Source organism: Pseudorca crassidens, chromosome 3, assembly GCF_039906515.1.
Source record: "Pseudorca crassidens isolate mPseCra1 chromosome 3, mPseCra1.hap1, whole genome shotgun sequence".
NCBI classification, from domain to species: domain Eukaryota; kingdom Metazoa; phylum Chordata; class Mammalia; order Artiodactyla; family Delphinidae; genus Pseudorca; species Pseudorca crassidens.
In genome coordinates this window covers 168,279,680-168,306,215 of record NC_090298.1, presented here as the reverse complement: position 1 = coordinate 168,306,215, position 26,536 = coordinate 168,279,680, and the positions used below count along the sequence as shown (strand labels likewise).

General features: G+C 52.1%; 1 protein-coding gene across 3 annotated transcripts in view; it reads right to left on the bottom strand.

Moving 5' to 3' along the window:
- TINCR (TINCR ubiquitin domain containing) overlaps positions 1-15,004 on the bottom strand; it is a 52,608-nt gene extending 37,604 nt beyond the window's left edge. For 2 of the 3 annotated variants that reach the window (XM_067734098.1, XM_067734099.1), the window contains exons 1-2: positions 14,661-15,004; positions 12,038-12,150 (exon numbers count right to left, since the gene is read on the bottom strand). In XM_067734098.1, coding sequence (XP_067590199.1) covers positions 12,147-12,150; positions 14,661-14,920 — 264 coding nt within the window. In that variant the 5' untranslated portion in view covers positions 14,921-15,004 and the 3' untranslated portion in view covers positions 12,038-12,146. Of the gene's footprint in view, positions 1-8,503; positions 11,467-12,037; positions 12,151-14,660 lie in introns of those variants that run through there. The other variant, XM_067734097.1, reaches the window with a different exon arrangement.
- Between the last annotated feature and the right edge of the window lie 11,532 nt (positions 15,005-26,536).

The following is a 26,536-nucleotide window of genomic DNA, read 5'->3' as shown; positions in this document are numbered from 1 at the left end:
CATGGGCCTAGTTGCTCCACAACATGTGGGATCTTAGTTCCCTGACCAGGGATCGAACCCACGTCCCCTGCATTGTAAGGCGGATTCTTTACCACTGGACCACAGGGAAGTCCCAGTTTGGATTTTTTAAAATATGACAACCTTAGAAATGCATTCAAATATACAGTAGGTACAGGCAAATACTATTTGACTCCACTTATACAAGGTACGTAGAATAGTCAAATTCACAGTCAGAGAGTACATTGGTAGGGCTTCCCTGGTGGCGCAGTGGTTAAGAATCTGCCTGCCAATGCAGGGTACATGGGTTCGAGCCCTGGTCTGGGAAGATCCCACATGCCGCAGAACAACTAAACCCATGCGCTACAACTACTGAGACTGCTCTCTAGAGCCCGTGAGCCACAACTACTGAAGCCCAAGTGCCTAGAGCCTGTGCACCACAACGAAGAGTAGCCCCCGCTCTCCGCTACTAGAGAAAGCCCTCACGCAGCAAGGAAGACCCAACACAGCCAAAAATAAATTAATTAGTTTTTTTTTTAAAAAGAAAATACATTGGTGGGTGTGGGGGGGAGGAGAATGGGAACAGTGTTTCACGGGGACAGAGTTTCAGTTTAGAAAAGTGAAAAACTCGGGAGATGGGTGATGGTGAGAGTTGCACAACAATGTGAATGTACTTAGTGCCACTGAACTGTACGGTTAAATATGGTTAAAATAATATGTTTTATATTATGTGATTTTTACCACCATAAAAAAACATTTTAAAAATATGACTTAAAATGGTATTTACCTCTTTGGCTGCATCTGTGGGCGCCTCCTCAAGTTTTGCATCGGAGGCGAGCGAGGCGTTAATCTCCGTCCGGTGACAATCGTGCAAGTTGCTCAGAACTGTTCCGGGCATACGGTAAGCACCCAAGGACACCGGCAAAGACTGTGGCTAACGTTTACGGAGGGCCGAATGCTACAAACAGTGCGGAAGGTCACGTGATCTCAGCGTGGGTTATTACCTATCGTTAGGTACCAGCTGGCTCTGTCCTGGGACCTTAGGCTTTGGTGGGTCCACCTGGAAGGTGATGTAACAGCCTGTAGCAACCCAGATAGTAGTATCAATCCTGATCCGTGGGACTGAAGGAGGAGGGAGGGAAGGAACCATCCTGATGCTCGCTCACAGCTGCCCTGAGCTGGAATCCCCATTCTTCCCACCGCCCTGCCAGGCCCTGTGCCCGCCTTTCCGCCATGAGCGCCGCCTCCGTCCTCCTCCGAGCATGCACCCTAGCAGGAGGTTCAGGAGGGCTGGCTTAGCTGCCTAGAGCTGGGGCCAACAGCGGGTCACGAGCCCCCGTCCCCCCACCCTTCCCCAGTCACCCTGGCTGGCAGGAAGGGCTGGGGAGGGTAGGCCAAGGTTACCACACCCCTCCCCCAGCCTGGCTATAATTAGCCCAAAGATGAATTAAACATGAGGCCGGCCCATCTCGGGCCGCGGCGTCCCTCTGACTCTATAATTGTTCCCAGGCAGCAGGCAGAGGGCTGGGCTGCTGTGTGAAGCTGGGGGGTGGGGGAGACACATACCACCCACAAGCACCAGCTGTGGTCCACGGGGTGTGCGGTGTCAGCCGCAGGTGTGTGTGTGTGCCCACGAGTGTGTCCTGAGTGCTCACCGGACTGAGGGCCTGAGGGCCGCAGTGGCCCTTGGGTCTCAAGAAGGCTGGAGGCTCAGGAGACCCAGCTGAAGGGGTGAAGCTGTCAGGCCTGGATCATTAAAGCTGCCGCCTGGCATTGTGCCTTCCTGGGAGTCATTACTCCAGTTTCCTGTTAACACACCTGAGTTTCCACCATTAAGACTTCTATCAACCACTCACGTCTTCATGAGCATGAGAAGCTCCCCAGGGCAGAGCTCTGGAAGGAGGGGAGGAGACTCACCTGGATGTGAGCCTTATGAGGTCGAGAGACCTCAGGCCCCGCCTTCCTCTCTGGACCCCAGTCTTCCCATCTGCGTAATGGACCTATGGTAGCCAGAGGACGCCTTGGGGTAGGGGAATGGGTGTCAGGCTCTCACTTTGGGGTTCGCCTCTCCTAGCCTCAGCCTTGCACCGGTTAAATTAATTCCTTAGACCCTGGACCCCAAGAAATGGTGAAATGTCCCCAAAGGCCAGCCAAAAAGACATGGGCTCCTTTAAGTATTTCTGCAGCAGGAGAGGGAGGTGGGTGATGGGGACAAGGCAGAAGGGGTAGGAGCCTCGGTGTCCCCAGTCTGAGGACACACCCTCCCTCTACCCCACTGTGCCCCATCTCTCTCTCTCTTTTTTTTTTTCCTCACCGCATGGCATGCCGGATCTTAGTTCCCTGACCAGGGATCGAACCCATGCTCCCTGCAGTGGAAGTGCAGAATCTTAACCACTAGACCGCCAGGGAAGTCCCACTGTGCCCCATCTCTGTGCCCCTCGCCCCCCATCCACTCATTCCAGCCTGCCCACTTTTGTCTGGGCCATGGCAACAGCTGTGAGCACTGAGTACGTACTGAGTGTTTACATACTCTTCTTAGCTCGTCTTCTCCTCACAATAGCTCTGGGGGGGGGGTGAGCTATCAGCACCCCCATTTTGCAAGAGCTTTCTGACACTAGGATCAGTGCTCTGGGGCCCCACGGAATACCCCAGAATGGGTTCCCCCACCAGCCCTGCCATGATCTGGCCCTTCCCACCTTCCATCCAGATTCATCTTCCATTTTGATGAGGGGCCCATCCCCAGCTCCACCGCCAGGACCAGCCATATGACCTCGGCAAGGCCAGTTCGCCCCTTGGTGACTCAGTTTCCCATCTGCACAGTGTGGGGCAGTGGACACAGGAAGCAGTTCATGACAGAGCATTGGAGTTTGTCCCCTCTCTGCTGTGTGACTCAGGTCACTGGCTCTCTCCCAGCCTCAGTTTCCTCCCCTGTAAAATGGGAGGATAATACTAGTGCTTGGAGGTGAGAGGAGAAACCAAAGAGCCCATGAGTGTCCTCCCGTGACTGATATCCTACCCGAGCTGGGCTATGCAGGATCCAAAGAGCCAGTACTGGAGATGCCCCCAAGCTGGGAGACACAGAGACCTTCCAGCCCGAGCAATCAGGCTGGGGAGGAGACTGTGGGGGAGCCTGTGGTGGGATGGGTGGGTGAAGCCTCAATTTAGGGGTTCACAAAGAAAACCTCCTGCAGACATGTGCCCCTGAGTTTTGAAAACTGAGGCGGATTCACACATACGAGGGAGGGGCATGAAGGAGGGGCGTTTCTGGTGGGAGGGTAAAAAAAAAAAAGCCGAGGTAAATGTTTGGAGGCAGAAAGCAAAAAGTAACAAGATCTGGGCTCAACTGGAACCCAAAGTGGCTCACAGAAGAGCCTGTCGGGGCTTTGCAGGACAAGATCTCAAGTCAGAACCCACTCTGGGTTGTTCTGTGGGGTCCCAGAGCACAGATCCTAGTGTCAGAAAGCTCTTGCAAAATGGGGGTGCTGATAGCTTGCACCCCCCCAGAGATGTTGTGAGAAGATGAGCTAAGAAGAGTGCGTAAACGCTCAGCACATACTCATTGCTCACAGCTGTTGCCATGGTTCCAAACAGAACCGCGTAGATCATTTTTTAACAGTTATATAGTTACTTCATTGTATAGCTCCCCAAATTTATATACCATCTACTCTGCGCAGAAAATATGTATCTGGGTTTTCATGGTAGGATATAAAGTTGCATTTTTTTAATAAATATATTTTCTTGGAAAAGCATGAGGAGGAGGTTTAGAGAAAAATGATGGAGAGAATGAGGGAAGCCTGGAGCTGGGAGCCACTCGGGTAATAGATTTCTCAGCCTGTTCCTGGGCCTAGTAATTAATCCTGAGGGGCTAATTAAGTTCAGGCTTCTGCTCCAGCCACTCAGTGATCTCCCTCCTGGCCTTCCCTCTCCCCGGGGGGAGGGCCAGCTTGGCCCACCCCTGCCAGGGTCTCCCTCCTGCATCACTGCTAGGCCCCCAGATCCCTGGGCTTAATTATCTGGAATGAAGGTTTAATCAGAGGCCTTTACTGCAGGGAGGGGAGGCTGGGCAGGAGGAATGGCCTCCCAGGTGCAGCAGCGCCTGAAATAGGGTGAGGTGAGGGTGGAGCCAGTGCAGGGGTCACAGCCTGTCAATATTTAACACTTAGATACTTTGTTCATTGCAGATGTTTTTGCATTCATTGGGAGTTTTTTCAAATGTTGCATTAAAATAGTATTTATCCGAATGACTGAGTTTGGCAGTGCCTCCAAAGTTTTTTTTTCCCCCAGTTTTACCGAGAAATAATTGACGTACATCCATGCATAAGTTTAAGGCCATGATGGTTTGATTTACACATACTGTAAAAGGATTATTGCAATAGGTTCAGCTCACATCCATCTTCTCGTATAGATACAATAAAAAGAAAAGAATAAAGGGGAAACATTTTTTCTCCTTGTGATGAGAACTCTTCTAGGATTTACTCTCTCTCTCTTTTTTTTTTCCAACCGTGTTGCACAGCTTGTGGGATCTTAGTTCCCTGACCAGCAATCGAACCCGGGCCCCCTCAGTGGAAGCACAGAGTCTTAACCACTAGACTGCTAGGGAAGTTCTAGCTTTTACTCTCTTAACAGCTTTCCTATATATTCTACAGCAGTGTTAGCTGCAGTCATCATGTACATTACATCCCTGGTACTTATTTTTCTTATAACCGGAAGTTTGTATCTTCTGACCACCTTCCTCCAAGCCCCCTAATTTTTGTGCGAAGGCCAGTGCCTTGCTCTCCTCACCCTAATCCCAATCGTGACTGTTGCATGGAGCCAGCAGCTCCTACCCATCCTGAGCTCATGTGAGGCTCACCACTGTGAGAGAGTGGTCTACTATTGCACCGATTTTACAGATGAGAAACTGAGGCCCAGAAGGGCAAGTCATTAGCCTCAGTTCACTCAGCTAAGGGTAGGCGGAGGCATGACTCAAATCCTTGACTCCTGGGTGGGGTCATCGCCTGTCTGGGATCCAGAGACCGTGCGACCAGCCTTCCGCTCAGAGCTTTCGCTCTTGCAAAAACCCACCACATTCCATCCGTCTAGGAGGAAAAGCCCATGTCCTCCCCACAAGGTCCTGCACGACCTGCCCCTATCCCCTCCCTGCCCTCCCCTCCTCCCTCTCCCCACCCCCTCACTCTGCTCCAGACACACTCCAGAACAGTGCTCCTCACTGTTCCTCCAACACGCCAGGCACGACCCTGCCTCAGGGCCTTTGCACTGGATGTTCCCTCTGCCTGGAACTCTCTTCCGCCATCATCACTCACCTGGACCAGCGCAGTTGCCTCTACCCTTGGTCCCCTGGCTCCCAAACTCACCCCCCACAGCCTGCCCTCCAAGAAGCGGCCACCAGAGAGCGCCCGTGAGCGTCTGAGTCAGGCCCCGCCCCTCCTCTGCCCACAGCCCTTCAGGGCTCCCACCTCCCTCGCGGTAAAAGCCCAAGTCCTCCCCTCCGCCCACAAGGTCCTGCGCGTCCTGCCCCCGCGGGCAATGAGATCCATGGAAGGCTGTGGCCTTCCAAAGTGGCCCAGCAGAGCCAAGCTTTGAACTCAGCTCCATCTGGCTCCAGTGCCTTCTGGGCTTCTCCCCTCAGCCAGCTGCCTCCCAACCTCTAATAAACTCCTGAGAAGTGCTGGGCAGACGTGGCAGTGAGGACACTCTTTATCTATCCAGATCAGGCCAGCTCGGCGCAGCAGTCAATAATTAATTCTGAATTTCCCCCATTTATCAAAGCGGCAGGAGCCAGAGTGCCTGGAATCCCAATTCCGAGGCTCTGTGCCCCGTGGCCACCTGGAGCTGGACACAGTGGTGACAGAAACTGGGGCGGGGGACCCTGAGGGAGTCTGGGAAGGGAGGGAATCCCTGGCTCCCACTCCCTTACTCTGAGTTATTAAATACTGTGCGATCCATCAGTGATCAGACCAGACCTCACCCCAGCCTTCACGGTGCCCAGAGGCTAGTGGGGAAAATAATACATTGAATGAATAATAATATAAATAATTAATGCTACAAAGGAATAGAACAGGATACTGTGTGAATGCAAGACGGAGGGAACGAAAAAAAAAAAAGACAGAGGGAACGTGGTTGTTTAGAGCCTCCCCAAGGAAGTGACATTGAACCTGCAAATCGGAGGATGAAAGATAAGGGGTGGGGAGAGGGTCCTCCAAATGTAGACACAGCACATGCAAAGGCCCTATGGCTGGAAAGAGTTTCTCCCACTTGGGGCCCGGCAAGGGGTTAAGTGGGTCTGGAGCTCAGAGCACAAGTGTGAAGTCAGTGCCAGGCCTAGAGCCATCATGGTGAGGCCAGCAGCCTTCAGTGGATAGCCAGGGGCCATCAGGGGAAGAGGCAGGAAGTTTCTCTGATGACCTGGGGGATGGCAGTGAGGCTGCTTCCACCCAAGGTAAGTCAGACAGCAGCCTGGGCAGGCGACTCCAATTTTTTTTTTTTTGGCTGCATTGGATCTTCGTTGCTGCACGTGGGCTTTCTCTAATTGCGGTGAGCGGGGGCTACTCTTCGTTGCGGTGTGTGGGCTTCTCATTGCGGTGTCTTCTCTTGTTGCGGAGCATGGGCTCTAGGTGCGCAGGCTTCAGTAGTTGTGGCACGCGGGCTCCAGAGTGCAGGCTCAGTAGTTGTGGCGCATGGGCTTAGTTGCTCCGCAGCATGTGGGATCTTCCCGGACCAGGGCTCGAACCCGTGTGCCCTGAATTGGCAGGCGGATTCTTAACCACTGCGCCACCAGGGAAGCCCGACTCTGATTTTTTGTTTTCTTTTTTCTTACAACTGTTTTCCCCTCGGAGGATTCTTTCAAACCCATTTGGGTGTGGGGATGAGCCAGGATTTCTCTGCCAACAAACTGCCTAGGCCTTGCAAGCAGCTTCTGGCCCAGCCACCTTAAACACCTCCCTCCTTGGGTAGGTGGGGAAACTGAGGCCCAGAGAGGGACAAGGACCACCCGAGGTCATTCAGAAGAGTGTGGGCCGAGCCCAGAGGAGGGGTTTCCAGGATCCTAGGAGCAGCCCCCCACCCTGCAGCTTCTGTCTCTTCTGCTGGACCTCAAGCCCCATGAGGGCCAACAGCTGGGTGTCCTAGTCACCACGCTGTCCTCAGTGCCCTGAAAATTGGAGGTGCTTCATCAGTGATTACAGAATGCATGGACCCAGCAACTTTTTTTTTTTTTTTTTTTTTTTTTTGCGGTACACGGGCCTCTCACTCTTGTGGCCTCTCCCGTTGCAAAGCACAGGCTCCGGACGCGCAGGCTCAGCAGCCATGGCTCACAGGCCCAGCCGCTCCGCGGCACGTGGGATCTTCCCGGACCGGGGCACGAACCCGCATCCCCTGCATCGGCAGGCGGACTCTCAACCACTGCGCCACCAGGGAAGCCCTCCCAGCAACTTTTGAAAACACCCAGAGGTCATGCTCAGAGCATCAGGGGGAAAGGATGTCCCTTTTGAGAGGGGATATGAGAGACAGATACAGGGGTATGGAGAGAGAGAGACAGAAATAAACGGCCAGAGACATGGAAGGAGACAGAGACAGAGATGGAGACAGACAGAGAGGCTCAGATAGAGTGGAGAGCAGAGATCAAGAGACACAGAGAAAGAGTGACAAATGGGGGCAGATATATAGAGAAGAGATTGAATGAGACACAGAGACAGATGGAGACACGGGGGGTGGGGGAGGCATCAGGGTCAGGTCAGGACCACCACTAACCTGTATAGGAGACTCTGTGTGAATTATGCAAAGATTTCCCTTCCTGAGGCCCAGCTGGATGTTTTTGTGCAGTGAACAACCTGCCCCACTGTCTACAGCAGCCGAAGCAAAGTCTGTCTTGGTATCTCCAGCAGCCAGCCCAGGGCCGGGCACACAGAGCTCACTCGATAAATGCCCGTTGAACGAATGGGTGGAGTTAGAGAATGCCAGAATCTGGCCTGGAGTCACACAGAGAGAGAAAGAGAAAGAGAGAGAGAGAGGGGGGCACAACTGAACTAAAGCAGAAAGTCCAGGTGCCGGCAGTTTCTGGCTGAGCCACAGATGCCTCCTCTGGGAACCACCTGGATTTACTTACCACCCAGGAAAATTCCCCTCGAACTTCTGGGAGCACAAAGTGAGTGGGCAGCCAAGGCAGGAGGTGGCCCCTCCCTGGGACGCCACGGGCCCCAGGGAGAGATGGTGGCTGCCAGGTCTCACCCGAAACTCCTTGCAGCCCGGACTTGCTCCTGGGGTGGAGCCAGGAGCCTGAGAGGCCCTGGGGGGACCGGACTTCCCCCATTTTCACAGCGCAGAGATGGGAGGGGCCTGGCTTGGGGTCACCCAGAATAGGAGTCAAGGGAAAAGCATTCCTGGCAGAGGGAATGGCTTGTGCAGAGTTCTGGAGGTGAACGAGAGGGAAGGGCGAAGGATGTGCTTAGGACTGAACTGTCAATGGAGAGTGAAGCCCAAGGCTAAGTGAGAGAGTTTGAACTTGGCGTTGTTTCCAAACACTTAGTCTTTTATTCCGTACCTACTCAAATTCAGTCCCTCTGTACTGAATTTGTACTGTACTACAGGATCACCCTGCAATCCCAGCCTAGGTGATCCTGGAGCCCCAGAGGCAACTCCTAAGACTGGGAGGACACACAGACCTCCCCATTCTGTGGGTCAGGGATGAAGGGATGGAGGCTGCAGGACCCAGAGGCCGACTGGGAGAGAGCTGTCGAGCCCACATGGAGGTGGGGTATTAGTGCCAGGACCTTGAAAATGTAGGACTATTCCAGGTGAAAAAGACCCAAAAGGACATTCTGCGCAGAGAATACAAAAGTCTGGAGGTGTGTGATAATCAGACAAGTGCTGGAAACAAGCCAGATTGGCCAGTAATGCTGCTGTCTCCAAAAGGGTCAGGGTTGGACCAGAGAGAGAGAGAGAGAGAGAGAGAGAGAGAGAGAGATCTGGGGTAACAGAAGCCCAGAGCGAAGTGGAAGCTCTTCTGGAGGATCAGAAATGTCTGCATTGAAGAAGGGGGCACTGGAGCTGGGGCTTGGAAGGATGAATAGGAGTTTGCAAACAGAAAAGGTAGGGCATGCAAACTGAGCAGAGGCTGTGGCCCAAATTCAAAGAACATGATGATGGAGTAGCAAGACAAAGAAGGACTTGAGGAGTAAGATCACTCAGTGTCAGATTTCTCCAGATCCAAGCATGGCAGCCTGCCATTTTAGGCCAAGAAACCCAAGGACTCTTCCCCTTGGCTCCTCCAAGCCCTGTTAGGCCTGGTCCAGCCACTGTCATCTCTCCTCCTTGGGTCACAGGTACTGTCCACTTTGGTCCATGATGACACTTGGTGGCGGATGCCTTCCACAATGTGTCTCTGGTATCTCAGTCCAGGCTTGTGCCTCTCAGTGCCTCAGTTTCCCCATGTGGAAAATGGGAATGCTGGAAGCCACTTTTGCTGTTTGTATTCATCTTAGAACTGGGAAGCCTCCAAAAAACAATGTGAAGGGAGCAAAGAGATAACAGGAAGAAAGGAAGGGAGGAGGGAAGAAAGGGAGGGAGGAAGGAAAGAAAACAGAAGGGAAGGGGAAGGAAGGGAGGAAGGGAAAAACTTTGCACCCCTCCTCCAAGCCAATACCAAGGGACAAGTCCAACATTATTATTTCAGAACACACCGAAGCTGTTGAGGCTTAAGAAATGGGTGATGATTTGCATGTGATTTGCATACTGTTTGTTAAATGTCAAAAAGGCCTGAAAATGCTTTCTCCCACCCTCACCTCAGCCAAGATGTGGGAAACCCTCCCCCTTCCTCTATCAGGGACCTGCTCATGGGCTGGGGACCCCTCAGTTCAAGGGTTGCCAGGGCAGCAGACTAGAGGGGGCAGGGTGACCTTGGATGCCCCATCTGTAAAATGGGCCATAATCATCACCACCACCACCGAGCCTCACACTTCACAGACTAGAGTAAGTGGAGGCCAGACAAGGATGTGGCACAAACCCTGGCATGTAGTGGGAGCTGAGGAATGGAGCTGGGGTGGCTATTAAAAGCCCCACTTTCCTGCTGGGCCCTGGGGGCAGGTCCCCCAGTGTGTGCGTGACCCACCGAGACCAAAACCAGGCAGGAGCAGGGGCGTGGGCTGCCTGGCCCCAGGAGGAGTGATGCCAGCCCCGGAGGGGGACGTGAGAAAAGCCCCGTAGGCCTGGGGCCGTCCCCATCCCCTGATGGACAAACGCACATCTGAGCACTACTCTCCCCACGGCCACGATTTATTATCCACCTGTCCCTGCTCTGGGCCCTGCGGCCAACACGACTCTTAACTAAAACATTATGTCTTCCCAGGCTCCCGAGCCTCTGCCCTGTGATGCCAGCACCCAGAGCGTGAACGCGGCCCTCGAGGGCCCGCATGCCAGCATCCCCCCAACCCGAGGGGGTCTGCACGGTGGACCCGACGCCTCGTGGCCGCAGATCAGAGATCCAACTGAGTCCCAACGTTCTACTTTTTTTTTTTTGGCTGCGCCACGCGGAATCTTAGTTCCCCAGGGATCGAACCCCAGCAGTGGAAGTGCAGGGTCCTAACCTCTGGACCGCCATGGAATTCCCTACTCAGAGGGTCTTATACCCAGAATCCCTACAACACACTGCCTGGAATAGCCCAGAGTACCCCCATGATTACTGTCAATGTCTCAGTGCTCTGCCAGGCACAGCCACCGCCCCCCACCAAATCCCTGCCCACTTAACCAGAGCCCTTCAGACACAACCAGGAGACCCCGTGCAGGGGGCAAAGCAGTGGGATTGAACAGGAAGGACACCGCCACGGGGGTGGACACGGGTGCAACGTGGGGAGGGGTTTGGGTTTGGGGGAGGGGTGCAGTGTGACACTGGAGCGTTGGGAGAGGGCTGGGGCCCCCCAGTCTCCACCTTTAGTCATTTGAGATGTCATGAGTGTCTGGCCACACACCCCCTGCCCCCAGCCAAAGCTGTTCACAGTAGAGGAGGCTTGAGGGGGCCCAAAAGAGGACAAGGTGCTCACTGGCTGGGGAGGAGGGAATCTGAGAAGACTTCCTAGAGGAGGCTGGAATGCTGGGTGGACTGGAGCTGCAGAGAGGGGTGTGAAAGGTGCTTCAGGCTGGGGGCACAGCTTGGGTAGAGGCGTGGCAGAGAGAATGTACCAGGCAGGTGGGGGTGATGCCCCCCCAAGCTCCTCTCCCCTCTGTGCTTTTCTTCATGTGACCTCCTCCAGCTGCCTCCCAAGATGGCACGTGGTTCCTACTGCAGACTGGGCACTTGAAGCCCCAAGGTGGGAGCCACCTCCTCAGGATCACACAGCAGAGCTGGAAGGCTGGCTGGCCCGGAGTAGCAACATCCTAGGTCAGTGTCAGGGACTGGGGCTCCATCAGGAATGTCCCAGGCAGTGGGCAGCAGCTGGGCAGGCCAGTGTTTCACCATCTATGCTGGAAGCCCAGAACCTTAGAACAGCAGGAGGGAGGGGATAAGACAACTTCAATCCAGGCCCCCTCGCAGGGTGAAACACCAGCTCTCTGGCCACTTTTCCTTCTTCCCTTTTCCCTAACAGCCCCATGGACAGAAACACCTGCAGCCAGCTCCTCCTTTGAGATGGCCCTGGTGCCCTCCAGGAGGGGCAGGGATAGCCCTTAGCCTGTGGGAAGCTTGGCACTTGAAGCCACCTGGTGGCAGTCGCAGAAATTGCAGGCAAAGAGTGCAATTAAACCAAACCTGCCAACCAAAGCCCACTCTTTCATTGTTAAGGAAGGGGGGTAACAGAGCCCAGAGAGGAGAAGCAATTTGCCCAAGGGCACACAGCAATTCAGGGCAGCATTACTCAGGCCCATGTGTTAGTTCAAAGGTGAGAAGGTAAGGCCAGTGACCCTGCCCCAGGGGCCAGAAGCATATGGGTGTGGAGAAGGGTGATGGTCATCAGAGATGACTCTCTTCTCCTCTCTGAGCCTCAGTTTACCCATCTGTGGTCTCCACAATCTCTAAGGTCCCTTCTGTGTCCCAAATACTGGAGTGACTTACCCAGAGTGAGGTCAAGGCTCCCGGGAGATGTCCCCCACCACCCCCAGCCTGCTTCTTCAGCCAGCACCTCTGGTCCCCTCGGTCATGGCTCCGCATCCTCCAACACAGATTACCTGCAGGAGGGGGACAGAAAGATACAGGTTGCAGGCCTGTGCAGCCCTCACCTTGGCACTTAAAGCCTCCTGGTCTGCTCGGTGTCCAGCCAATGCATATTGCTGCATCTGCCCAGACTCGCCTCCACCCACGAGAACCTCTCTCTTGCTTCTAGGAAACACTAGAGCTCCAGGAAAATGTTCTGAGCATCCCCTTCTTCACCTCCAGAGATCATGCATTCAACGAACATTTATTGAGCACCTACTATGTGCCAGGCACTGAACTGGGGAAACAGCAGTGAATAGGATGGACAACAATGCCCTCACAGAGCTTACAGTCTAGTGGGGGAGATGGGGCAAAAAAAAATTAGTAAAATATTAGTAAAAATAATCAAGGAAGTATAGAGAAAGGTAAAGCAGGTTAGGGTATGGTGTTGGTGGGATGCCATTTTAAACAGGTGGTCAGGGAAGATTACACTGAGGAGGTAGGATCTGAACAAAAGCCTGAAGGAGCTGAGGAAGGGAAGTGGAAAGCATTGCAGGAGGAAGGAACAGCAGTGCAAAGGCCCTGAGGTAGGACCATGCCTAGAGAGTAGGAGGAACAGTGAGCTGACTCTATCCTAGTTCAGCCTCCACCATCACTCACCATCACTAGACCTCCACCCTGGTCCCCCGATCCCCACCCCTAGCCCTCCCCGCCCCCTCCACAATCTGTCTTCCCTGTATCAGCCAGAGGGCACCTGTGAGCACCTGAGGCAGGTCCTGCCCCTCCTCTGCCCACAGCCCTCCAGGGCTCTCACCTCCCTGAGGGTAAAAGCCCAAGTCTTCCCCACGGCCCACAAGGCCCTGCACAACCTTCCCCGTCCCCTCCCTGCCCTCCTCTCCTCCCTCTCTCCCCCTCGCTCACTCTGCTCCAGAAACACAGGCCTCCTGGCTGTTTCTCCAACACACCAGGCATGGTTCTGCCCCAGGGCCTTTGCACATTTTGTTTCCTCTTCCTGGAATACCCTCCTGCCCACTCTTGTTCTCTTTGTTTAATCAGCTCCTTCACATTGTACTGTGAAATGTCACCTTCTCCGACAGACCTCCCCTGGCCACTGTTGATAGGGTAGCAACACCTCCATCACGCTCAACCTCCCTGCATCTTTCCATAGCACTTATTACAACCTGACATTCAAACATATGTTTATTTGGTTCCTTGTCTGTCTCTTCCACTGGACTGACTGTGGGCTCCGTGAGGGCAGGCCTGGTCTGTCTGGGTCCCTGCTGGGTTCCAGTGCCGCCCAGCACATGACCCGGCACACAGTAGGCACCCAATAAATGCGTACTGTATATTGAATATTGACTGTGTAGACGTCTGTGGATCGTCCAGCTGCTAGACTTTGTTTGGCCACTGCCAGGAACACCCTCTCCCAGCCCCAAGTGAGACCCTCCCTCGAGAGGGCCTGGAGAGGCAGGCCCCTCCCACCACATCTTGAGCCTCCAGGACTGGCATCTAAGGCTCCTACCCTCAAAATGTCACCCAGACTTGGTGGACCAAGCCTCTAGGGGCCCAGCGAGCATGACCCCCATAAACTCCAGTGTTACACAGACAGCTCCAGTCCCTCCCCGGCCCAGCGCCTCCATCCACTGCCAATCTCGCCGAGCACCAGCCTCCACCATTTCCCAAAGCTGCCCCAGGGCTCCACATGTGCTGTTCCCCCAGCCCAGCTGCCCTTCTCTGCAGACCCCTCCTTGGGTTGGGAGACCCACGCCTCTCGGGTCATCTTGGCCAGGGGACCTCTTTGGAAACCCCAGACGGCCAGGTCAGAGTGTGGACAGCAAGGGTCAGGATGGGATTGTGGGGAAGGCAGAGGTAGTGGGGGAGATGGATGGACAGAAAAGGAAGAGAGACACACACAGAGAGAAAAACAGCAGAGACAGAAATGGGCAGAGACGCAGAGAGACAGAGAGATAGAGGCAGAGACAGAAAGAAGGAAAGGAAATAAACAGGGACAGTGTCACAGAGAGAGGGAGAGACAGGAGACAAAGAGAGATCATGAGAAAGACCGTCGAGGCTGGAGAGAGGCAGACAGAGCGAGAGAAAAGAAGAAAGCCTGCAGGGGGAATCGAGCCAGGCTCCTGGCCTTTCTCAGTGCCGGGCGCTCTCCAAGGAGTCCACAAGGACGAGAAGGATCCCCAGTCCACCCTTCCGCAACCATCGCACGCACTCCACCCTGACCCCAGCTAGGCCCTCCTGGCCTCCCCGCCCCCACCCCGTCCCTGACCCACTTCCCAATCCACCGGGGACGCCAGCCAGGCACTCCTGTGCCCCGCCGTCTCCCCCCACGCATTCCCCATCCAGGACCCCAGCCAGGCCCTCCTGTGCCCCTCAGGCCCCGCCCATCCTGACCCACCTCCCACCCCACCGGGGACGCCAGCCAGGCCCTCCTGTGCCCCGCCGTCTCCCCCCAGCCTTGACTCACCCCTCACCGGGGACCCCAGACAGGGCCCCCGACCCAGGTCGCCCCCCAGTCCCCTCCCCCGGCCACCTGGGGTCGCTGACGAGCAGCAGCACCGAGCCGTCCTGCAGGCGCACGTCGCGCACTGTCTGGTGGTCGTCCAGCCGCCGCGCGTTGTAGTAGAAGGTGCGCTTCCAGGAGCTCACGCCCTGGCCCACGAGCTGGGCGCGCAGGTCGCTGAGCGTGTCCCGCGGCCGCACCGTGAGCGGCAGCAGCAGCGCCTCGTCCGCTAGGTGCACCTGGATGTGGTAGCGCTTCCAGCGCGACAGGCCCCGCCGCAGCCCCTCCATGGTCCCCGCCGGACACTCGGACCCGGCCCGGGCCCGCGGACCCGGCCCGGGCCCCGCGCGCCCTCCGCACCCGCCCAACCGGCCCGGCCGCCCGCTCCCGCCGCGCCCGCGCCCAGCCTGCCCGGGCACGCCCAGCTCGCAGACTGGAGGCCCCACGAGGGCGGGGCGCGGCGGGTGGATCTGCGGGCCCCTAGCCCCCACCCGCAGACGCCCCTTAGTTTACGTCGACCTGTATTAAGTGCCTACTGCGAGCCAGGCGGATGGTGGCGCCCCGGGTGACCCGGGACAAAACGCACGAAAAGGAGCCGCATCATAAAGATAAATATGAAATGCACAGTGCATCCGATCGTGGGAAGTGCCAGGGAGGGACCAGAAGAGGAAGAGAGCTCGAGACTGGCCGGCTATTTTAGGGATCAAGGTCAAGGGAGGCCTCTCTGTGGAGGTGGCATTTGAATGGAGATCTGAAGGAGGAATGAGCCAACCACGCAAAGAGTCATGATCAAGAGTACTTACTGCAGGCTGAGATGGGAACAGCCTGTGCAAAGGTCCTGGGGCAGGACAGAGCCTGCCTGTTGGAGGAACAGCGAGGAGGCCTGTGTGGCTGGAGCAGAGTGAGTGAGGGGGAGACAGGGAGGAGGGGGGGGGTCAGGGAGGGGATGGGGCAGGTCATGTAGGACCTTGTGGGCCACAGGGAGGACCTGGCCTTTTATCCCAAGGGAGGTGGGAGCCCTGGAAGGAAGTGCCTGTGGTTTGTATTCGTCACTCACATATTTGACTCTCATTTACTCCCTTATTTCCTTCAAGACTTATTCAACCAGTACTTATTCTGTGTCCGGGCTGGGCTGGGCGATGCTGGGCACCAGAGAAATCCCAACCTAGGGCCCTGCCCTCAACGGTCACCCAGTTGAGGGTGAAGGACACAGAGCTGGACACAGACACTCCCAGTCCTATGTGGTCAGGGTTTGAGTAGTAGGAGAGACCCCAGGCTGGGAAAGGCCAGTAGTGGGGAGATGGCTTTCCAGATGAGTAGGCATTGGAGCCCTGGGGCTTTGACAGTTGAGTAGAAGTTCAACACTCCCACCAACTGCCCATGATCAACAACTATATAGTTCACTGTGTGCCTAGTGGGGAGAAGCAAGAGTCAAGGCTTGTGGTCAGTGACAGTCAGGAGAGGCTTCCATGCTGTCCTCCCCTCCCCCTTGCAACCCCTTTCTCAGGCCCCGCCAGCCTCTCCAGTCTTACTTATCTAAGGACCCTCTTCCTGAAAGCCTTCCTTGACTGCTGCCTACCCCTCTCCACAGCCATACCTACCAGGACAGGACTGACCAGTTCTGGGTATCCAGAATGTTGACTTGACCTCAGAGATTTAGTCTGTACTTAGAAGCTAGTTACGATGGAGCCCAGTGGGAACTCCTCCTCCAGGAGTGGCCAAGAGTGGGGGAGGGAGGCTGAGGCCAGAACAGGGCAGTGGGCAAATCAAGGGCTCTAATGCCAACCCTGACCCTTGGAAGTTCCTCAGGAAGGAACTTAACCTCCCTGGGCCTCGATATTACCATCTGTCCAATGGGGTTGTTATGAGAGTAAATTACTGCACATAAGCACCTAGAAATGTTCCTGAAGCATAGTCGCTGGCTAATTGGCTACGCTGAGAGTCAAGTGCAATTGAAAAGCAAATAAAAACAAAAATAGCAAGCAGAAAAAAAAAACATGGGCTAAGTGCCAGATGGCCTTCTAGGTACATGATTTAAAAAAATAATAATAAAAGCTTCCTTTAATTCTCACATGACACTATTATCTCCCATTTTACAGATGAGTAACGTGAGGCTCAGAGAGAGTGACTTCCCTGAGGATACACAGTGAAAAATGGCAGAGCCAGGATTTGAAGCCTAGCCACCTGGTTTCAGTCATCATGCTCTTGTCCACTTACTACACAGCTTTTTAGACAACCATCAGATTTCAGATGGAGATTTTAAAGGTAGCTAAGAGCAAAATTAATTTCAGATGGATCACCCACCAACCAAGCAAAAAAAAAAAAAGAGAGACAGAGAAACTATTAAACTACTAGAAGAAAATGTGCAAGTTAAAAATAATAATAATCCCAGTGTGTTGAAGCATGACATGACACCTTTAATGATTTAAAAGATTAATAACTGACTACAGGACTTCCCTGGTGGCGCAGTAGTTAAGAATCCGCCTGCCAATGCAGAGGACACGGGTTCGAGCCCTGGTCCGGGAAGATCCCACATGCCGTGGAGCAACTAAGCCCATGCGCCACAACTACTAAGCCTGAGCTCTAGAGCTTGCGAGCCACAACTACTGAAGCCTGTGCGCCTAGAGCCCGTGCTCTGCAACAAGAGAAGCCATGGCAATGAGAAGCCCGCACACCACAACAAAGAGTAGCCCCCGCTCACCACAACTAGAGAAAGCCCACGCGCAGCAACAAAGACCCAACACAGCCAAAAATAAATAAATAAAATAAATAAATTTTTTAAAAAAGATTAATAACTGACCACAGGACATCCCTGGTGGCGCAGTGGTTAAGAATCCGCCTGCCAATGCAGGGGACACGGGTTTGAGCCCTGGTCCAGGAAGATCCTACATGATGCGGAGCAACAAAGCCCATGCACCACAACTACTGAGCCCGTGTGCCACAACTACTGAAGCCCGTGCGCCTAGAGCCCGTGCTCCGGAACAAGAGAAGCCACCACAATGAGAAGCCTGTGCACCGCAATGAAGAGTAGCCCCCGCTCGCCGCAACCAGAGAAAGCCCGCGCACAGCAACGAAGACCCAACGCAGCCAAAAATAAATAAATAAATAAATAAATATTTTAAAAAAGATTAATAACTGACTACATACAAATGTAAAATTCCTATACACACACACACACACACACAAATACTAGAAGGTCAATCAACAAAGGAAAACTTTTCCAAGACATGATAGACAAAAGACTGATTTCCTTAATATGTAAAAATCTTCCAGGTATCAATAAGGGCCAACAATTCAATAGAAAAAGAGGCAAAGGACATGAACAGTTTCTGAAAAGGAAATACAAATGTCTTCCAAGCATATGAAAGGGAGTTCATTCTCACGCATGGTAAGGTCAATATAAAATAAAACTACCATGAAATACTTTTAAAAAATCTACCAGGTTGCTAAGGATGAAAAAGTTTGATAATTCACCATGTTGCTGGGGTTTGGGGAAAAGAGCAATATTATGCATTGGGGTTTGGAGTGTGAAATGGCATAATCTCTCTGATAATAGCTATTGAAATGAGAAGTCGCTATATCCCTTCTGGGACTCTACCCAGGTGCCCAAGGATGGATTACAGTACAACACACACGCTGAGCAATTTACATGTAATCCACAAGGAAACCTGAGGCTGATCTCACTGAACAGAGGAGGGAAACTGAGGCCCAGACGAGGGACAGAATGAGGGCCCAGGCTGGTGTACACTGTGTCAGGGAGAGTGGGCCGGCTGGCTCTACCTGTGGCACTGGGTCACCACGGTCCCAGCCACCTCCCTTGTCAGGCTAAGCTCCAGGTTTCAGGCAACACACCTGCTGGTGTTTCGAACAGGTCAGAGCAAGACCCAGAGACACTCGGCTTTAACATATGGAGGCCAAGCTAGCCACGTTGAGCTCTGTGACTGCTGGGTGCCAGTTCCAATTAATTCTGACTTTCTCATGAAGCCGTTAAAGCCAGGTGGCTCCGGGCAGTAGGCCCTCTGCCTAGGCCGCCGGATTAGAGGGATCTTGGTTTCTGCCTCGAGACACTGTATTATCTGTCACGGGCGATTATGGAGGACCCAAGCGGGCAGTGACAAGCTCGGTGAATCCCTGAGTTCTGGGACCTGGGAGGCTCAGAATCATGGGATCTCCAAAATCATGGACTCCCAGAATCTTGGAGTGCCCGGCATTCTAGATCCTCAAAACAGTCTCCCCTCCTCCCGAACATTTTAGAATCCTAGAGGGAATTCCCTGGTGGTCCAGTGGTTAGGACTCAGCACCTTTACTGTCGGGGCCCAGGTTCGATCCCTGATCAGGGAACTAAGATCCCTCAAGCCATGCAGCATGGCCAAAAAAAAAAAAAAGAATCCTAGAGCAGGGGTCCTGAATGGTATTCAACACATCACTTCTGGCTGTCTTGCAGGGAAGAGAATGCATGGATCGTCAGAGGCAGAAGGCATATGTGTGGATGGGGGCCTGCATCCCACCAATACTGCAGGCAGATAGGGAGGGTCGGCGCTGTGCTAACTTGCCCCTATCTGTGACATACCCACTGAATTTGCCAAATTCTCGAATCCCAAGGAGCCTCTTGTGACACAGCCTTCTTACCTAGACTTGTCCCCTTGGATCAGAGGTCTCTCAAACTGGAAGCCCAGGGGCTGAATGTGTTTTTGGTTTTTGTTTATTTTTTTCTGGGGCTGGAGGCCCACATAATGTTTACAAGAACTTGTGAATGACTTTTTCCATATAAGGAGCTCCATTGGATACAGTGCAGTACTACTCAGCCATTAAAAAAAAAAAAGAATGAAACAATGCCATTTGCAGCAACATGGATGCAACTAGAGATTATCATACTAAGTGAAGTAAGTCAGACAGAGAAAGACAAATACCATATGACATCACTTGTATGTGGAATCTAAAACATGCCACAGATAAACCTGTCTACGAAACAGAAACTGACTCACAGACATAGGGAACAGACTTGTGGTTGGCAAGGGGGTGGGGGGATGGGGGAGGGATGGATTAGGAGTTTGGGGTTAGCAGATGCAAACTATTCTATATAGAATGGATAAACAACAAGGTCCTACTGAATAGCACAGGGAACTATGTTCAATATCCTGGGATAAACCATAATGGAAAAGAATATAAAGAAGAATGTATATATGCATATAAGTGAGTCACTTTGCTGTACAGCAGAAATTAACACAACATTGTAAATCAACTATACATCAATAAAAAAAAATTTTTTTAAAAGACGCTCCATTGGGCCCCCAATCCAAGTGGCATCTGTGGACCCTCCAGGGATTATAGGGATGTGAATTCCCTATAACCCTAGGTCCAACTCACTCCTTGAGTGAGTTTGCTCTCCCTAGACAGTGATGGTACTAACTTTATATCCTCCTTTTAAGATCAAGAAAGTGAGTTCCAGGAGCATCTGTTTGCCAAGGTCCCCCACCTCCCAGGGGGAAGCTGAAAAGGCTTTGGAAAAAGCGAATGGACATCCCATCAAGCTTTACAAACAGTTATCCCATGAGGTCCCTGCCACCAATCCTATGAGGTCTGTACTTGTTATCCCATTTCTCAGATGACAACACTGAGTCTTGGAGAGGGAAATCACTTTCCCAAAGCCACACCTGAAGGTAGAGCTCCTGGAACATGGCAGGAGTGAGTTAATGGAAAGGCTCAGGGTGCCTCTCTATCTGGAGGTGGTGCAAAAAGGAAAATGTGGTGCTTGGGGGTGGCTTTGGGAAGGGTGTGGAGAGGAGATTGGATTTCCGTCTAAAGGCAATGAGGAGCCATGGGAGTGTTTGAAGCAAGGGAGTGGCATAATCTAATTTATATGTTAGAAATGTCCCTAACAGGACTTCCCTGGTGGTCCAGTGGTTAAGACTCCATGCTTCCAGTGCAGGGGACATAGGTTCGATCCCTGGTCAGGGAAGTTCCACATGCTGCTCTGTGCAGCCAAAAAAAAAAAACAAAAAACAAAGAATTGTCCCTGACAGTGCTGAATCCAGTTCAGAAGATGGATACATTTTCTCAGCTAAGGATCTGAGAAGGGCTTTGTCTCAGGTCAAAATGCTCTCTTCCTAGCTACTATTTCTTGGACCCATCTGTCCCCCTCCACTGGGTTTTCATAAGGAATTCACTGCTAGGATGTCTGACAAATGAGGATTCTTGGTGGTCCCTGTTGATAAATTGTGTTATTCCAGTTTAGCTTTATTAGAAACAAAGGCTATTTGCCACTAACATTTTTAAAGTGGCATCCTTCATATATAAAGAGTTGGGAGAAATAAATAAGAATAGAGACATGCAAAGAACATGGATGCCACTTTGAACACACAAAAGACATAGATGGGACATTGTAATAAAAAAAGTGAAACAAAAAAAAGACGAAGACTTTTACATGAAAATGTGTTTAACCACTCTAGAATTCTCACTATAATAGTCAAAAAAGATATCTGATCATATTAGATTCTGTGAGGCTACAAGGCAATTGACGTTCACCTCTGTTACTGTGTAAGTTAGTACTATCTTTTTGGAAGGTAAGATGGCAAAATTATCGAAAGCAAATTGATGGATAGTAACTAATTATCATGACTCACCATTGTTGAGTGACAAATGAACTTCATTTATTATGTTTTTCCCACTAGAACACAAAGTCCGCTAAGGCAGGCATCCTTGTCTGTTTTGTTCACTGCTGAGTCCCTGGTGTATGGGACAGCAACTGGCTTTGATTTATATACCCAGCATGATCTAATCTTCTCATTTTTCTGTACAGTGAAGTTTGAGAACCAATGGACTAGACCAAAAGGGAAGTTTGTGTGGAGGCAGATAATCTGAGTATCCACTTCTTTGGGTCTTTAAGACAACCCTCAGATCCCTAGTGGTGAGTGGAGAGTTCTCAGGGGCTCCCACTGACCCATGGGTTAATGGATGTGTTTGTAGTTAAAAGGATCAAAAGAGATGATTTCTGATACTTACTAAGTCCTTAGGCTGTGTGCCAGGCAGTGTTTGCATTGGTCGTGTGTGTGTGTGTGTCTTGGGGTGTGTATCTAGCTGGTCTCTGTGTGTGTCTTGTTTTGTCTCAAGGTGTGTGTGAGGGGCTGTGGGCGTCTCTGTGTGTCTGGTATCTCCTCAACTCAATCACTTCACAGCAATGCTATGAGGCTGGTATTAATTTCAGGCTCATTTCACAGATGAGGAAACTGAGTTCACAGCATGAAAGTAGCACAAAGTAGGTGCTTGGGTTTAGCAGAACCTAAATTTTGCTCAGTCAGCTCCATGAACACCCATCCTTGTCGCTCCAGGGAGCACTTCCTCTGGCATCCCAGTAGAGACTCTGGACACCAGTAAGTCTCCATAAATGTTTTGGTTCTCAAATTTTTTGGGTGACTCCGTGCAGAGCTGCCAGGGAAGGTGAGAGGAGAAGAGAGTGTCAGGTTTCTGGGGGCATGGAGATACCAGACACACAGAGACGCCCACAGCCCCTCACACACACACACACAAACACCACACACACCTTGAGACAAAACGAGACACACACAGAGACCGTCTAGATACACACCCCGACACACACACACACACACACACACACACACACACACACACAATGCAAACACACTCCAAGACAAACACAGATACGCACAGGAGACACGCACAGAGCCTTGGCGGGGGGTGTCCAGGTTATGGGGGCTGTGGACACCCTCGATCCCTGCGGAAACCCCTATTCCAACCTCCACCTCCGTCTCCACTCTGGGGTCCAGGGCCTCCCGCTAAGGCGGCAGTGGAGCAATAGAGGAACCCCAGGCGGAGAGAAAGGGACTCGGGCTGCAGGAAGCGCCAGGCAGGGACGGCTGCGGTGCAGCGTGTGGCTCTCTGGCGCCACCCGGTGGGCACAGGGGGCATAGCAGCCCCCGTGGCTCAACATCTCTGCGGGTCTGTGGGTCCCGGGGTATCCATCCGTGTCAGCTTTATCTCTCTCTGAGTCTGTGTGTCTCTATTTCTCTGTGTTTCAGTCTCTGTCTCTCTTCTCTGTGCGTTGCTGCCTCTTTTTCCTTCTGTGTCTGTATCTCTCCATCTCTTTGTCTCCCTCTCTCTCCCACCCTTCCCCCCACCTCTTCGTCTATAACTGAGCTACCCCCCCATTAGCGACATCCCCTGTGCCCTGTCCCCCCATGGCATCTTGGCACTTCCTGCCATTCATGACTCAGTCCAGGTGGAGAGTGATGACCAACTTCATCAGCTTTGTAGCCTGCCTGCTCCTACTTCCTATATTCTGGTCCTTGTGGAGGGGACCCCATGCCTGCAGGCTGCACGGGGTTCCCCTGCTGTTATCTTTGTCCAGATAACCTGGCCATGAGCTCACCTTCCACAGGGCTGGCGGCTGCGGGCTCCCCAGAGGCAGAAAGTGCTGGTTGCATGGTGGGTGGGGGGCAGGGACAGTGAATATTTGGACCCCCAAGCAAGGAAGGGCCCAGGAAGAGACAGTGATGGACACCCTTGAACCCTGCTGAAACATGCCATGGCCTGTGGGCTGGTGGCCTGATCCCTGACCTGCCCAGGACTTTGGAGACCACTCTGACCCCAAGTCACCCACATTCCTGCTTGCTGAGTTCCTCCAAGGTGCTGCACCTGTTCCTTCCTGGGGGCTCCTGCACATTCTGTTCCCTCTCCTGGAATGCCCTTCCAGTCACCTCCTTCAGGAAGCCAGGCGCACTCCACCTCCTGCTTGAAACCCTCCCTTGGGCTCCAAAGAGCAGATCTGTCTCAGTCATGGTCACTGCTGTGTCCCTGGCACAGAACCTGACACACAGGAAATGCCTTTGGCTCTAAACAGATAAGCTCTCTTGAGCCCAGCTCCCCCATCTTGCCTTGCTGGGGGTGTGGGCCTTGGCCTAATGGGCTGCTTGTCACTCTGTGCCCTGTTTTCCCAAGGACAGGGGGTGAGGGGACTTTTTCTGGGCCACCTGTGAAACCTGCCCTGCTGGGTCTCATTTCAGCCGAGTCTGTAAATATTTGGTCCACCGTGGCTGGCAGCATCCAAGCAGAGGAAGCTTCAGTGCGTTTTACGAGCCTCCCCACGGGGGGCCAATGTGAGGTTTCTGTGGCTGAGTATGTGGGGCGCCCGGCAGTTTCACGGCTGGTTGGCACGAGGTGGGTCTGACTGCAGGATTGGAAGCAGCTGCGAGGCACCATCAGTGGCTGCTGGCACTTAACCCCGCGGCGTGCAGCTTTGCAGAGGCCCAAACAGCGCCTCTTGTTTGAAAAACTGTTAATGCAACATCATAGATCACATCTGTGGTGGGAATGGGGGCCGATCCGACCCCTTCCCCAAGTCTGCAAGGAGGCGGAAGGCCCCAGTTTAGACCTGGCTCTTCTAGGAAAATGAACTGCAACCACAATCATTGGCTAAGCACCCACTAGATGCTGGGTACTGTATAAAGCAATTTAAATTTTATTTATTTGCTGGCCATGTCTCGCAGCGTGTGGGGTCTTAGTTCCCTGACCAGGGATCGAACCCGTGCCCCCTGCAGTGAAGCACGGAGTCTTAACCACTGGACCACGAGGGAAGTCCCGCAAAGCGCTTTAAATGCATCATCTCCTTGTGTCCTCAGAAATCCCCCTGCCCATTTTACAATGAGAAAACTTAGGTGTTCAAAGTAACTGGCTCAACGTCATCCAGGTGGCGAAGGGCTGAGCTGGGATTATTTATTCTCCAGCCTGGCTTGCTCTCACATAAATCACCTGGCCCGCATGGGGGCCTCCCTGACAGGGCCGCAGTGAAGATCCCCTGGAAACCTCTTCTCAACAGTCAGCATCCCAGGAGTGACTGGAGGGAGGGCCTGAATCAGATCAGTAGATCAGAATTTGGGGCCTGGGAACCTGAATTTTAAACAAGGACCTCCTGGGGAATTCCCTCGTGGTCCAGTGGTTAGGACTCAGCACTTTCACTGCCAGGGCCCGGGTTCAATCCCTGGTCAGGGAACTAAGATCCTGCAAGCTGCGTGGCATGGCCAAAGATTTTTTTAAAAATTAAAAATAAACAAGCACCTCCCTCCACCCCCAGGTAACTCTTGCTAGAGGTGTTCCTTTGTCCTTCCTCAGGAACAGCAGCCTTACTACTGCACACGTCCCAGCTTTTGCAGCGCTCCCTCTCAATCTCAGCAGGGATCATCTGCCACCTGGTGTTTACTGAAGGCACTACAAGATTTGGTGTCCCGTCAGACATTCTAAACTAGGGGAATTTTCTGCCAGGTCCTGTAAGACCCAATAGGCCAGATGAGGAATAGTGTTCTGAAAACTTGAAGATACAGAATTTTTGTGTTCTTTCTTTCTCCTTCCCGTAGATTCGATAAGCATTTACTATGTGTCTCCCACATTCCAGGTGTATTAACCAACCATGTCTTGATTTTCTGGTTTTTTGATCCTGTGAACCGTGTGACCGAAGTAGGGATGGTCTAACCTCTGGAGGATGGGGGTGGGGCAGCACTGGGAGAACTCAGTAGAGACCCTGTCCCTCAACCTGCAAACCAGTTAAAAAGCACCACATCCCCACGAACTGACAACTTTGTGGCTGTACTTTAAAAAACTCGAAAGTCTTTTTAGACCCTTGCATTTGAAATTATTTAACTAAGAGTTAACGCATACAATTTGAGACTGGCAATCACCATGCAGGCTTGGGAATTCCTGCATAGTGAGAAAATTTAACCTAGGAACTGTTTTGAAATGTAATGAAATCTTTATGAATACAAAATTTAGCAGTTGACGAAGCTGACACATTTTTTGTAAATGTGGAGACATTTGATAAGGTATTCATTCTGATGTTGCAGTTTTCTCTTTGTATTTTTGGAGCTGATCGTTTCTTAGCTCTTCCTCCCCAGGCCTCAAAATATCTTACAGGTCTCCCGGAAAGCACGAGCACCCTAGGCCCTCTTCCTGCAGGCCTCCCAGGGCCTGCCAACACGTATTGAGCACTTACTGTATGCCAGGAGCAATTCTGAGCTTTTTTATGTATATCAGCTAATTTAATCTTTGCAAAGACCCTCTAATGGTAAATACTATCATATTTCCAGTTAAGGAAGCCAAAGCAGGGAGGAACTATTAACTCCCCATGGGCAGATAGGTAGGTTGGATTCCAAGCCATCACCCGAGGCTACTCCAGTGGCTCTCACTCCTATGACACCGAACAGCCCCCACCTCAACCTTTAAAACATTTTTTTAAATTGTGGCAAAATACACGTAACATAAAAATTTGCCATCTTATACATGCACCCCTACATTCGTTCACAGCAGCACAATTCACAATAGCCAAGACATGGAAACTACCTAAATGCCCATTGACAGATGAATGGATAAAGAACATGTGGTACATATATACACAACGGAGTATTACTCAACCATAAAAAAGAATGAAATAATGCCATCTGCAGCAACAACATGGATGGACCTAGCGACTATCACACTAAGTGAAGTAAGTCAGAAAAAGAAAGACAAATATATGATATCGCTTGTATGTGGAATCTAAAATATGCCACACCCGAACCTATCTGCGAAACAGAAACAGACTCACAGACATAGAGAACAGACTTGTGGTTGCCAAGGGGAGGAGGGGTGGGCTGGGAGTTGGGGTTAGCAGATGGAAACTATTATATATAGGATGGATAAACATCAAGGTCCTACTGTATAGTACAGGGACTATACTCAATATCCTGTGGCAAACCATAATGGAAAAGAATATGAAAAGGAATATACATAACTGAATCACTTTGCTGTACAGCAGAAATTAACACAGTATTGTAAGTCAACTATACTTCAATAACATTTTTTAGAAAATTTATCATCTTAACCATTTTTAAGTGCACAACTCAGTGGCATTACGCACATTC